Source organism: Rousettus aegyptiacus, unplaced genomic scaffold (genome assembly GCF_014176215.1).
Source record: "Rousettus aegyptiacus isolate mRouAeg1 unplaced genomic scaffold, mRouAeg1.p scaffold_m13_p_16, whole genome shotgun sequence".
NCBI lineage: Eukaryota > Metazoa > Chordata > Mammalia > Chiroptera > Pteropodidae > Rousettus > Rousettus aegyptiacus.
Window position 1 is genome coordinate 13714032 of NW_023416291.1, and position 15404 is coordinate 13729435.

At 37.4% G+C, this 15404-nt stretch overlaps 2 protein-coding genes across 2 annotated transcripts in view; one reads left to right on the top strand and one right to left on the bottom strand.

Annotated features, from left to right (window-relative positions):
* Positions 1–15404, bottom strand: part of ANAPC10 (anaphase promoting complex subunit 10) — a 246919-nt gene that overhangs the window by 64111 nt on the left and 167404 nt on the right. The window lies entirely within an intron of this gene.
* The window catches only part of LOC107520348 (hedgehog interacting protein), an 87794-nt gene that overhangs the window by 56948 nt on the left and 15442 nt on the right, over positions 1–15404 (top strand). The window contains exons 8-11 of the mRNA XM_036233523.1: positions 2383–2504; positions 4755–4878; positions 5805–5935; positions 8714–8795. Coding sequence (XP_036089416.1) covers positions 2383–2504; positions 4755–4878; positions 5805–5935; positions 8714–8795 — 459 coding nt within the window. The remainder of the gene's footprint in view (positions 1–2382; positions 2505–4754; positions 4879–5804; positions 5936–8713; positions 8796–15404) is intronic.

A 15404-nucleotide genomic window follows, 5' to 3' on the forward strand; every position in this document is an offset into this window, starting at 1 on the left:
TTACAGTCCCTCACGCCCTTCATGTCCCCTCCATCAAAGCCCAACACTACAGTTCATTTCCTTTTTGGCATCTCAGCAGATCTTAAAACCCGTGCGACAGGGAATGCTTAAGGTGGGTTCAGGGTCCGGGGGAAACTGTCACATTCCGATCCTAGAGCTCACAACTCGCAGACACCACCACAAAGCAGCACTGTGAAGTCACACGGCCTGAGTCGCCACGACCCCACTGGCGCTTTCATGCGACCTTCCTGGGGGGCCTGGCCCCTCGGCGTGAACACACAGGGACAGGGCCAGGGTGCTTTACGGACCGTGGGTGGAGCAGGAGCCTGAGCTGTGGGTCCCACCTCCTCCCAGGCAGAGGGCTGAAGGAACGGTCCACTTTCCTCCGACACTATCTTAAGCAGAAGAAGAGAATAAATCAGAAAGGAAACTGAAATCATTATTGGCTAAAAGTAAAGCTGTCTTTTATTAAGCACCTTGGCACAGAGTGCTGCGCTAAGTACCTTATGCACATGATCTCATTTATGCCTCTCAGCAGTACTCAGGTACCTGGAGTTAGGCCCCTCCCCTCCCACCTTTCATTTATTTTTTTTTACTTTAATTTTTTTAGAGCAGTCTTAAGCTCACAACAAAATCAAGCGGGAAGTCCAGAGCTCTCGCAGACACGGCCCACCGCCCCCATGCTCGACGACCCCCACGGGCGTGGCTCATCTGTGTCACTGAGGCACCCACACTGGCACGCCATCGTCCCCCCAAGTCCGTCGCTTACATCAGAGCTCACTCGCTCTTGGGGCTGTACATTCTATGGGCTTGGACGAATGTATAATAATAACAACATTTGTCTGCTTCTGTGGTATCATCCAGAGAAATTTCACTGTCTGGCCTCTTTTTCATATAAGAAACGAAAGGTTAGAAGGGTCAAGCGGTTCTCAGTGGACCCGGCATTCGGCCAGGGCTATAGCCCCCCAGCAATTCAACCTTTGGGAGACCTGGCCTTTCCTTCCCGATTTGCTCTTTCTTCTTACAAACAGGTTAAACCTTTTTTTTTGGCCATAGTTTCTTCATCTTAAAAAGACAAGCAATCCAGAAAAACTTTCTCGCGCCGTACGGGTTTAGTTCCACCTTAAGTGGCAGCATGTCTGTGTCATGATTCCTGCCGGGCATTGAATCCTGTGAATCATTAAATTAAAGAGGACAATAAAGGCCCTGTTGCCACAAAACAACTAACCCGTCTTTGGCGGCAGGCTTACAGTTTCCCTATTGTGAGTGGGATCGCTTGGAAGCAACAGTTTTTGCTGTGTTGTTGTTTAAATAATTGCTGTATATGACTCTCATGTCCCTTAAGACCCAGAACCTACTCTCAGATTGTCTCATTTTTAAATTTATTTAATTGCCCCAAGGGTTTTGTTTGGTTTTTAAATCATTCACGTATTTTGTGACCTAAAACATAGATTCTTAACGGGGCGATCCGGCAATGTCTAGAAACATTTCTGGGTTTCAGAACTTGGGAGGAAGAGCTCACGCTGCTCACATCTAGCAGGTAGACGCCAGAAATACAAATATCCTACGGTCCTCAGGACAGTACCCTCACTCAGAGATGTGTCTGGCCCAAAGTGTCAATAATGCCGAGTTTGAGAAAACTAAAAATACTGCAACGCTGTATTACATTCAAATTATATCATTCAACGTGACTCTTCCCCCAACTCAAACTCCTCATGCCCAGATGTTCAACAAAGAGTGAGCTCCTTTCATAGTCCCAGATTTGAACCAGGTAACAGAAACACAGAGAGAGAGAGAAGCTGGAAGTGGCTCCTGTCCTCATGAAGTTTACAGTGAGTGGCTTAAATCACAGAAGAATTCTGGCCCCAGAACATGAAGATGAAGTCAACGTAACACATCTCAATGGTTGTGGGACCAGCTTTATTTTATTCCCTTAATTGGAGCGCACACTTTCCTACGTGAGAGCAGCCTGAGCTTTAGAATGAACTGACTCCATGTAAGACACACTAAACTGATAACATAACTGATTGTGTGCTGCAGATGTGGGTTGATGCTGCCGTGGATTCTTATTCTGATACTTTGCCAGCCTGTTATGCATGTGATATCGCGTAACAACAGACTAACAAGTGTTTTAAGTCAGAGTGCACATTTATAATGAAGGGAGATACCCAGGAAAATTAAGAAGTATTCTCCAGAGACCATTAAGCTTCCGCCAGGTAAACAAACACAGCGGGACGTTTCCTTCGGTCTTTTCTGAAGGATCCAAACTAAACAGCCCATCAGACCCTTGTCAGCCCACAAAGGGTTCCCGTGTCGGGAGTCTCCAGTCTGAGCTGGGAAGACCGTACCCGAGAACTCACGAGTCCCCCTTCTGTTATGCAGGTGTGCTGTGGATCGACATCCCACGGATGTAAATATCAATTTAACAATACTTTGTTCAGACTCCAATGGAAAGAACAGATCATCAGCCAGAATCCTACAGATAATAAAGGGGAAAGATTATGGTGAGTAGAGCATAATTGGCCAACTTTGCTTTAGTTTGGGTTTTAGTTTATTTTAGTATGTTAATTGAAGAGAAAAAGGATTTCTGCAAAAGGAGCATTGGGAAAGCGTAACAATACTGGCCTACCAATGGTGAGGAAGTAAATTGCTCACCTTTTAAAAGTCCAGTGACTCTTGAGCCCTTGGGGTTTCTTGGAGTGCTCTGTAGGTCCAAAAAATTTAATGGACCTTCAAAAGTTAGCAATTTATATTTTGCTCATCTGAGAATCAACATGAATAACTTCTATTTTTTTAATATATAACGGATAACATACATATAGGGGGGAAAAAAGGTAAGTGTTAAAGATAAGAAATTTCTCAATACCCAACATGCTGGTCTTAGCAATTAGGAAAATTATAAGTGTTTCAAATAAGAATGTAATGTTTAATGTGTTTATTTTAGAGAAAACAGAGTAATAGCCTTATAAAGACATGTTATTTACTCAAGCCATAGAAATGAGACATTTAGATATTATTTTTAATAACATGATTACTAGAGTATTTTCGAGATACATATAAAATATCAAGCCGGCTAATAATAAAGTCAAAGATACTTAACAGTTTCAATGTTTTAATATTCATTCCTCTTGGAGGAAGCAATATATCAAATGTTATTATGAGTCAGGGAATATAGTAGATTAAGATTATTAAATTGATTGCTTCTTCTATTTACTCATGCAATACGGGTATTTATTTAGTGCCAGAAATGGAGCAGCTGTGTTAGTTCTTGCGGTATTTAGTTATTTTACTTTATTTTTTTTTCCAGGTATTCATGTATGTGAGTGTGTGCATCTTATAAAAGCCAAACCAAGGAATAATGTGGTTTGGAAAAAAAAAAAAAAAAGTCTAATGAGTCACTAGCATGATGGAATTGCAGCTATATTTGTAGATTAAACTAAATTCTACAAACACATTCACTGGGGTTCAGCTGAAACTGCTTTTAATATCGGCAGCCCTACAGTTATGTATTAAAAACGCAGCCACACGATCTTTTCAGAATGTATGTGTATATCACGTTACCATGATGTAGTCTTTAAATATCTGACAGTTTTCTCAATAAAACCGATAATACACAACAAAACAAATAACCACATCCACAGTGCTTATGGCGTGTCAGCGCCGAGGGTAAGCCCTTCAGGAACTTCACTTATTTCATTCACAGCACAACCCCAGGTGATAGGCACATTGTCCAGAGGAAGAAACTGAGACAAAGAAAGGCTAATTATCACCCGACACGAAGTGTCAGGGCCTAGATTTGAACCCAGGCAGCCTGACTCCAGAGTTCACGACCTCGGTCATTCTATAATGCTGCCTCTCAGGGTACTGGTTATTTAAAACCTATGTTTTCTACTTTTATGACACCATATTCACCATGATCACATGTAGAAGGAGGAAGACTTTAAAATTACTGTCTTTCCACAAAACTTTTGCCTAAAATACTGCCTGCTGAGGGTGACTTATTTGACATTAAGTACACAATGTACTTCATAAGTAATAAGGAGGTTTCAGATTAATTTGTAAGGGGCTTTAGATCTTTCCCATCGCAATTAGCATATGCATATTCAAGTGTATAATGATATGCGTGGAATGATTGTGATACACGTCTATATACATGCGAATCAAAAGGAATGGCTGCAATAGACTGTTAACACACAACTCTGTGAACAACACTATTAAAATATGTTAGGTGAAGATAGTACTTCACTAGGTGACATTGTTTTAAGTGTACGAATGTGGGTTTAAAGACATTTTATGTACAAAACTATTATTTTCATCAAGTGTGAACTTTTAAGCATTTTATATAACTTGACAGCGGTCAGGCTCAATTTACTAATAAATATGTACAGAAGCATTTATTTATTTAAAAATTCAATATTAAAAAAATGTAGTATTTTAAAAAATATTTTGGTTCTAAGTAAATAACCATGAATTTGCAAAATATCCAGATTCTAATGTCATTGAAAATCAGCATTTCAGAGCATTCCCATTTCATTAAGCTGCACATGGAAGCCCTTTAAATGTATACAAATTAAGTGAAAGTAGTAATTATTTTCACTAAATCTCTGTAGCAAAGCAAGGATCTGTCTTGTGCATCATGGAACATACCTCGGAGTGAATGTAAATTACGGCAATAATTGTTGCTTGGCCTACATTACCTTTACTTTATGAAAACATGTTTCATTTGATCTAATGCTATGTTTCTTTCTTTCCAGAAAGTGAGCCATCACTTTTAGAATTCAAACCATTCAGTAATGGTCCAGTGGTTGGCGGATTTGTTTACCGAGGCTGCCAGTCCGAAAGACTGTATGGAAGCTATGTGTTCGGGGACCGTAATGGGTAGGTTTTCTGATAACCACGAATTGATATTTCGAATGATATATCCATTGATTAGTGGGCAAACGGCCACAAAATATTCAAATGATTGTCTCTGTGGGGGGGTCAGGTCTGGGACACACATAAATATTATTTACTTTTAGTTCCACTGTATACGGTGGTTTAATTAAAGAACTTCCTAAGAGATGCTTTTGAACAGACTTGATCAAGTTCCTAAAATAATTCTTTTAAATGCAGAGAAGTCTTCAGAAGAATTATTCGTATTATTTAGGCTTTTCCCTTCATCCTTAACATAAATTTCCTATGATAATGAGTAATTTGGAAACTATTGTTTTACATGAGTTTATAAATATTTTAATAATTATCGAAGGTTCAGAATTTTTGCTTTTGTGATACTTTCAGGACATTTGTCTCTATTGGTAGGAATACTACCAAATTAAATTTTAGCTTAAAGTCATACCGTGGATATTTTTAAGAAGCTCTGTGATGAAGCCAAAATTAAGAAACTTGTTTCCCGAGTTGCCGGCATTTGGGCATGCGGCAGAGCTGACATGCTTGGTCGCTACAAGGAACTAGAACAGTGTACTGACCCCGTGATCTTCCCCCTGTCCCTCTCTCTGATTAATAGCACAGCATGGAGTCTAGTCCTGGAGAGGAAGTATCATTCTCTGGATGAAGGGGAGGGCTTTTCTCATGCTCAGGTACTCTTAGTGCCCCCCACCAAACAAAATCTTATCTTTAAGTACTTTTTCCCCACGTGGCAATTCCACAGTATTCTCACACACATTCTGGGGTTATAATATTTTTCCCTTTAGAAGCCAGGTCTATGGCACGACAATTACTTACTGAGTTTTATTTTAAACATCTGATTGGATGTTTTAAGCAAAGGCACGTCTTCATTGTAGGTTTATGGTATGTTTGTGTCGTAGGAATTTCTTAACTCTCCAGCAAAGTCCCGTGACCAAGCAGTGGCAGGAAAAACCACTCTGCCTCGCCAGCAGCGGGTCCTGTAGAGGTTACTTTTCGGGTCACATATTGGGATTCGGAGAAGACGAATTAGGTACTGTACAAACTATTTCTATTAAGCTCCATTCCCACTCCTTTGCCCAAGAGGCTTTGCTCTGCCCTGAAGAACGAATGTAATGACTTCATCCTCCGTGTGTTGGAAATATAACCTGTGGCTGTAGAGATGTGAGATGGTCCAGTTACGCATTCTCGTCTAATAACCTTTCTCTGGTGGTTTTTACACCTTATTTCCACTCTGGAAATATAAAAGTAAAACCAAAGGAAGAAAATAGGAGGCAGTAACAAAAACGAATTTTTTGAGTCCTGAATAGAGGGAAAAATTTAAATGTCCTCTGATATTTTTGATGCATCTGAGGTATTTGTTTATATTCTCAATCTGAAAGCTTTCCATTTATCCACATCTCTTGGAATAAATGAAAAATGTGTTGCAATCTGAATTTCACCTTATCCTCTATTTCCTAATTTTTTTAATATTTTGCCCAACAGGGTGTGAAATTTGTACAAGATAATTTGAGTTTTTAGATCTGCTTTTCAACAGAATGGAAATTATTTCTATTGATGGTCTATGTGATAACATACCAATTTGTTTCTTGGTATATTATCAAAATGTACACATCTTCTTAACAAGCAAAAAGAAATTGAAACTGGAATGTGATCTGAGTGGAAATACTACTAAATTTAAATTTCAGAGATAAATGTCACTTTCATGATGGCTCCTTTTAAAGAATGATATACAAACAATTACTACAATACTCCTTCAGGTTCAGAAATGAATTTCTCAGTATTAAGAAAGAAGAGCTGTGTTTCCCATCTAAGTCAGAATGTTTTATCTAAGAGTGCATATTTGGTTTCCTTATAGCAAATGGAGAATTCATCAGAAATAGTTCCATGTGATTTACCCAGGTTTACAAGGAACTCAGACAAAATTCCCGAAGCTCATAACACGTATTTCACAGCCACAGGAATATAATGATTCGAAGAAGAGAAATCCAATCTGCCCTTTTCTTGTTCCAGCATCGAATAAAGCATTTTTTCAATGAACTTTCCCTCGATATTCTCCTACCCCACTCTTAGGAACCAGAAAGATTCCTTTGCTCACTTAAATCTTCTATAATACAATTTAAATTTCATTAGCAAACTCTGACTTTATAATACAAATTAGGATTCAGTTGTTTGTGGCAGAGCTAGAGATGAATATGTAGATATTATGACTGAATCACTTAGATCTTACTATAAATGATTCACCATCCATCATCCTATTAGCATCACTACCATTGGTTAAAGTACCCGAATGTCTATCTACACAGTATTGTGCTGGGAGCAGAACCAACAAATGAAGCATACATAATCCTTACTGTCTAAAAGCGACAACATTGTGTATACTTCATAATTATAAATAAATAGATTTTCACTGAATGTGAAATTGGATTTAATTAAGAGCTGTTTAAAAAATGAGTCAGTTTTTGCATTTTTTGAAACAAAAAAGTATCGAGTTTGTTTTTTCTATGGGTTTTCTTTTTTTAACTATAAAATCAGGCTGGATTTATTGAAAGGATCAAATGAAATAAACTATATAAAGTACTTGATGAAATAAATATTAATTTTTTCACTTAGAGTCTTTTGCTTTGTAACTTCATTTTTATTTTTTTCTTGTTTTGTCCTCGTTTTTAGTGTAAACCCCATAACATCCTTTTCAGAACTAAGAAAGTAGTAGGGTTTGCTTAATACACAATAATGGAGTGGAATAGAGAGATATAGACTAAATCAAGGACAATTTTATGAAGGAGAACCAAATATAAATTTTAAACCCTTATAAACATATAATTATAAGTACAGCTTTTAATTCCCTATTCATGTGATCTACTCTAAACATTGAATTATATGAAAGTGGTGGTAATAAACAAGAGTGCTTTTCTCTTAAATGAGTTCTCCATCTGTTGTATTTCAGCATCAAAAAACAAAGCCTAGCACCAAGAATTAGAGAGGTAGAATTGATATTGAGCATCACGGTCTCTCTCTCTCTCTGTTTTTCTCTCTCTCAATATTTATTTTAATATATTTTGTTTTTAAAAAGTTAAAAATTGAAAAGAGGTAACTCGATTCTGTCTGGGCCCAAATTATCAATTTACAGTAACAACATGGTAATCAAACCTTTCAGTCTTGGGCAGAATAAATCAAAGTAAAACTTGCTGTTCAACACATTCTACAAATATTTACTGAGCATCTATTCTCTGCAAAGCTCTGTTTTGGATGTTGAGGACACAGCAGGAAATTAACAGACAAAAACCTGTACTGTTGTCATGAAATTTATATTCCAAAGGAAGACAATAAAAACAAAATTAAAATATATATATATAGTGCATGTCAATTAGTAATATATGCTGAGGAGAAAAGTCTAGTTGTGAAGAGAGATAGACATTGCTAGAGTTGGGACAAGTGCAATTTCAAATGGCATCGTCAAAAAAGATGATGCATAAGCACAGGCTTGAAGGAGGGTGATCAGTGAAGAGGCTATTGCTCTAATCCAGGTGAGAGATTACCATCTGCTTGCACTGAAGCATAGTGGGATATGGAGAGAAGTGAGCAAAATCTAGATGCAGGTAGACACGTGAAACTCTGTCATAATCTCTAGGCAAGTGATCTTCCTGGTAATAGATGTGTATATACACACATACATACATATAGACATGCACATATGTATACACATATATACAAATACATATACTGCATATATAAAATATCTGCTAAGCAATAAGAGGAAGTAAGGCCTTGTAATGCTGTGAATTACCTTATTGTATTTCTCTCTTCATAGGTGAAGTTTACATTCTTTCGAGTAGTAAAAGTATGACTCAGACTCACAATGGAAAACTCTACAAAATTGTAGATCCCAAAAGGTGAGTTGTTTTTACATTCCCTTCAGTCATGAAATATTCTTCTCCATGTTATTGTAGTGCATTCAATTTAGTGATAGGCAAATTGCAATTAGTAACCAAGAAAGAGGAATGTTTCAGCCCTGTCCGTAAGTGCTATCCTGGGAGGAACAGTCTGGGAGGACTAGATTGGACTATGCTGAACTTTAGGAGCCTTATTTCGATCACACATCCACGTCATCCTTGCTGTTACCAGGGTCCTCAGTGAAATGCCAGACTAGGACCCGGATGTGTGAGGCAGTGGCTTCAGCTCTCATTGTGGAAACAATCAATCCTCCTTTTCTTTCGAGAAAACTAGAAACATGCTGGCAGCCCTTGCAGCTGCTTAATATGATCTCTGTTAGGTAATCAGGATAAACTATTTTGGCAGTTCAACATCTGAGTCTCTCATGGAAGCCTCTGTGACTAAACAAATGAAAACTGAAAAAGTGTCTTGTTATTTACCTCAGCAAAAAGAAGATTTGAATGTTTTAATCCTTTAAAGAGTATATTTATCCCTCCCCTGCTCCTCTCTACCCACCCATCATGGCTTCAACACACACACAACATTCAAATGACCTTGAACCGTAATTAGTCAATTGTTAATTTCATGGATTAAATTGGGACTATCAGAAACTGCTAAAATTATAGACTATTGAGTAGATATTAATCATGAGTTCAGAAACATCTGTGACAGAACCTAAGTAATTTCACGGCTACTACTGTTAAACGCCAATAGTTGTCAGACACTAGCTACACCATGCTGGGAATTTCACATTCTTTCTGTACTAACGTACCTTCGTCAGCAAATTTACATTTCTGAATTTCAAGCCTTTTTTAGAAGAGTAAATCCTTATAATCTGAAAAGTTTACTAAAAGCAATAATTTAGCTCCATTTAAAAATATTATTCGCAACTTGTAAACTGTGTACGTTTGTCTGAAAAAGTCACTGACTAACGAAATGGAGATTCTTGTTCTTTTACTATCTTTTCTAAGAAAAATAAAAGTTGACATTGTTATTGCGGAATAAAAAGAAGCATGAGCAATGCCGAATCGTCTCTCTGCAGTATCACATATACTCATCTATCACACGATGATAGCGTTCCTTCTCTGTAACAGTACACATGTTCGTTCACAAAAGGGAAGTACCCATCTATAAACTATAGGGGTTCTTTTCCTCCCTGAGTGTGAAATCAATGTTCTCTTTGTGAAAAGCAAAGTAATGAATGAAAAAAAAAATATCAGATGCTTCAGTGATTGACTAGTGTCAATTCATAAAATAGCAGCATTCTAAAGATTCCTAACGAGGGCAAAGGACATCGCTCTGATCTAATGCCATTCGTTTCAAAATAGTCATTGCTGTTCCGTTATGTTTGTCAAAGTTGATACGCTTTTGCAAGGTTCCTGGTATATTATAATTAATTCTCCCTCCTCCTCACAGAAACCCTTCTCTCGTCTGGATTGTTTAGTCTGTTGGTGGTGCATTGAGGTGAATTTTACACCTTCAACCCATTATTAGTGTCTAATTACCAGGGTTGCCATAAGGGACCTTGGCTTTGTGATCTTAGGGCCTCCTCTAGTAGGGTGGTCTCAGAGTGACATACCTGAAAGGCCTGACTTCTCATTATGGTGCCTGTTTCTGGTGAGCTGCGTCATGTGTGGGGCCAGGGTTAAGACGTGTGTTTGATTTTCAGAAGGTGGGGAGGGGAGTGACAGAGTCCAAAGTGATTGTCCTCGTACCCAGTCTGAGGCATAAATTCCAAAATTAAACGGACTATAAGAAAACAAATGTTTTCATAAACTTGTGTTGGGAGCCTCATGCTGTTTGGATTTGGATGCCAATGTTTATTGTTACAGTTTTTCTCCCTAGATGAGCTGAATTTCTATATAAGTAGAAGCTTTCGTGTATGTGAGCGGGATTATTTTGGAAACACAGGCAAATTGCTGGCCTCGCAGTGTTCAGGGCGTCTGTTTTAAAGCAGAACTGTTTTTCTAAAACTTTTGAGGGAGAAATTAAAGAAAGAGCCTCATCAACTGAAAAAAAAAAAAAAACAATGTACAGATATTTCTTGTTATATCAAAAATCTAACTCAAATTAAAATCCTAGGTTAATGGTATTTTCGTAGAGGAGCCTCAGATTTGTTAGAATGATGTTTTCAAAATAACTTTCAAACATCAAAGCACTCCTGGCCCTGGAAGAGAATCACGGCACATAAATTTCTTATATTCTATATTAGATGTCATAAAAGTTACTTTCTTCCTCACTGTAGGATTTTTGGTTTTTCTATTTTTCTGGACACACACGCGCACATTTAAGAAAGACGAGGGAGTTTAGAAATTGTATACAATGTTCTTAAGTCCTTTTGGCAAAAGAAGGTGAGGTGCCAACTTGGCCACCTCAGTCAGAAAAGACAGTTTGGTCTGAGGCTATATGTTACGTAATCATGTACGTAAGTTTAAAATCATCTAGAGTGGCATCCCTCTCAGAAAAGGATGGTGAGATATCTGTTATAAAAATCAAAGACCATTATTTTTAAAAATTAAATAAGAGTGCAACCAGATTTCTCTAAGCCTTAACTAGAACTTGAGTTTAAAAAAAAAAAAAAAAAAGCGACAAAGGGATGAATTTTGCCTCCATGTGAGGACCCTGCACACACCTCAGGAATGCGTTCAGAGGTGGAGCATCACATCTCATGGTAGAATGGCATTAGGGTCAGACAGTACCAGTCATCGAGCTTGCTGGGCCAGCTCCCTGGGTCCCCAAAAGTCTCTAGTGCTGGGTTCTGGGGAGCTCCTTTGGCCAGCAGTTTCAGAAAAACAGATTCCAATACAATGAGCACTAAGCTGGGCAATTATTTTAGTGTCACTTAGCAGTGCCACTTGAGACTGGTCAAGACTAGGAGCAAGTTCATCCTGGTAGGACAGGGAGGTGGTCCGTCTTGCCTCTGAATCTTCCTCGGTGTGGGAACCTGCATTCGCCTCTTGCAGCATAGTGCACACTTTGGTCCGGTTTAAAGTGCCAATGACCATTCTGCCCTGCTTCCTTGTGCAGAGTGCTACGAAGATAATTAAATAGTGTATTTAAACATATTACATTCTTTAGTATCGTTGATCTTCATTCCATGTATTCAAGAATTATTTTCAGGTGCTCTATCTCTCAACTTCTAAGGTTTCTCAGTTCCGCAAGTGGGGTAAAGGTGTCCTTGGAGCTTTAACGAGCTCTTTATACCTAGTTTTTGAATGCGTAAGACATGTCTTGGTTTCTTGTTCTTTATTAAATCTTTTTACAATCGAACATGCTCCCGGGGAATGGAAACTAAAGAATTCTAATAGAATTATTAACTTATTCTAATAGAATTATTAACTCGATTGTGATAGAGCACAAATTTTTTCACACTTTTGACGAAGATTCTTTCAATTTTGTTTCAGATGAACTTAAACCGAATAGCCCTTTTTTAAAATTGTGAAACGTTTCTGGGTTATTTCTCCAGGAATTTGTAAAACAAAGTTATTCTTAATCATGTTGCTTTAACTACTATGTATTTTAACATACTGCCTATCTGTTACCCAACCAAGTCTCATGGACTATTACTCCCTTAAGAGGTCTATAAATTAACAATGTAAATTCCAGGCTCCAAAAGTCATTTTACAGAAATGCCGTATGTACCCCAAACTCCTATGTGACCAATATCAAAAACAGCTCTTTCTGCCCCCTCCCTACTCCTTCCCTTGACGGCTCCACTTCCTGCCCTTTGTTTATGTATTTATTTTCTTAATATCTTCATCTTACTCCTTATTATACTGGATGCTGAAGAGTGCTTTAAAAAAAAAAATCACTTGGTAAGAGGAAATGAGTTCTATTTATCCTTTGCATATGTCTTGGGGAGCCGGCAGGCGGTTCTGCTATCCTAAAGAAAGTCATGCATCACACAGAGGCTTTAGCCCGATAAGCTCGCCTCGTCCCAATTCATCAGCCGCAGTTTCGTGCAAGCGGCCCCCTAGGTTGATAAATCCCCACCGTGCCTGTTGACCCAGCTGCCAAGTCCTCTTGCTACAGGCGGTGTTTTCATGGCCACCCTGACAGTAATGCAAACTGTTTAGCAGCTCCATTGACCTTTCAGCTATTAACAGGGACACAGGCTCCACTAGGGACCAGTTTTCAAACATGACAGAATTTCTTAACACTAGAGGTCATGAACAAGTATATGCCCTATAAAAATCCATTTGGCATAGCAGATTTGAAGACTCAAAGACAAGGAAGCATGTTCCACATTTTTGCTATTATTATTTTTTATTATATCCAATAACTAAAAATGGGTGTGTACTTATCTGCCAACTTTTATTTTATTCTTAATATACTATATCTTATATTGTAGTACACGATCGCTTTTTAACTAAAAAATCAGTTCTGAGCTGCCAGGCAGTACTTGAAATTTTAAAGTTTTAAAGATATGTTACAAAAGAATGAGATGAGATCAAAGTCAAAACTTCAAATGAATGGATGAGCATGCATACATAATATATGTTAATGGCCTAAGCATAACTGGAATTTTATTCATACTTTACCAAGATTTGCATATGTTTATATGTGTAGACACACTTAAACATACATGAGTAGTCTATTTCAAAATAAATAATAAATATTATATAAAAATTTATGAAAAAATTTAATCTGAGTGGCCATGTTATAAAATGCTTATATAAGTCTTATATGTATATCTATTTCCTGGAGATGTCACATGACCACAGCCTTCAAAGGAATTTTCTGCTTTATAGTAATTATAGTCTCTCTTAAGAACTCAAATTTGAATGTTGGAATATCAGTTCCTATAGTAATTGTACAGATAGATTGCCATGAAAGTCGATGGAACTGTCTCTTATAACTGGCATTTGTTAAAAAAAGAGATAAATGAAGTATATGAATAGTGAAGAATATATTTTTGAAAATGAGACTCATTCGTTAAGAGCCAAAAACTCTCCGAAGCCCTTCTGTTTAATCCCCATGTCTGCCCACCCCCTCCTCCCCAGACAGTGGTAGAAGTCTGACAGTATTAGACCTTCTGAATATCTAATACTTTTATTGCGAGGCAGTGTATCATCAGGTAATGCAGTGTTCGAGATAAAGGGAGATTTAATCTTGCATAAAATAGCCACATACATTTGTAAAAGGGTGTTTTCTAGAGGAATGTGTGCTTCTTAATGAAAAAAAACTGCATCTTAGCATCGTTTTTTAAAAACTAATTCATTTTAGTCATGTTTAAAAAATGTGCTCTTTAAATGACTTGTTTTTGTCAACACTAACAAATAAATCAAAAAGTATAACATCAAAATTTGGGAATTTGTCACCCCAATAGTCTTAAAAGAGAATTTAAATTGACATTTCTGTATTCTTTTAAAGGACAGAAACTTGTTTCAAATCTTTAATTCTCCTTTAAAGCGCTTGATGATATTTAAAAATTTCCCCTTAAAAATAAAGTTAAAACACTAATCAGTCTACAGCTTTGTAAGTGGGAAAAAGATCTTTTAGATGATTTAAAAAAGAAAAATACTTTAAGTCTTTTAAATTATATTGTAATGAAAGTGTTATTTAAAATGCCTGTTTTCCCAGACATTTCTTATTTAGTGTCTAACATTTTTATCAATTACAGTTTATAAGTTAAAAAAAATGATTTGGGACATAAAATTACGAACAAAATGTATTTCTTTCTTTACATTGGGAAGCGATGGCATTGTTTTTTTTTTATTGTATCTTACTCTTTCAGTTTTAATTTATCATATCAAAGTAAGTATAATTATACTCTCATGATTAAATCAAGAGATTGACTCAGCTTACAAGTATCTTCTGCATGTTTCCTGTGTTCAAGATATTATATTCTGTGCTAAAAAGGGAAAATATAAATGGGAACTTAGTCCCATCCTCTAAGAGCTAATTTTTACCTAAATTGGGAGATTGCACACATTATCAAAAATGTAAATAACATTACCTGAGAGAACACTTTCAGACAAGAAAGTTGTGCCAGACATTATACAAGTTGCTGAATTAATGGTCCAGAAGCCTCTGTGTACCGAGGTGGGTAAAATACTGTGATTTGATCTCGTCTGTTCTGCTATAGTGTGATTTTTTTTTTAACACTGATTAATTCACATATAAAAGAGGATGACGACTGCATAACATGGAAATTGGAGAGCTTTTCAAGCAAGAATAGCAAAAACTATGAGAAAAGGAACAAGCCTTAGCAGGAACCTTCTCAGTTGCGTGTTAAAATGAAAATAAGTGCCTATGCTTGCTTTCCCTCCTCCGAGAGGCATTCCCGCAGCCTTGCACGGCTCCCTGCAGGTAGCGCGTCCCCAGCGTTCAAAGCTTCATTTCCATCACCGTCTTTGTGTTTCTAATCTTCCCTGAGGCAGCAGCCTCCAGATACGGCCTCGCTGCTCACTGGGTCGCCCAAACTCTCTCCCAAGGTGCCAGGTTTTGTTTTCCCTAGTGCCGTAGTTATAGAAGTCACATCGATCCTCAGGGATCTGCCTCAACACTATTTTCCCCATAAGTTCTATTACTTTGAATATGTCATTTTATAGAGTACAGATTTTGGG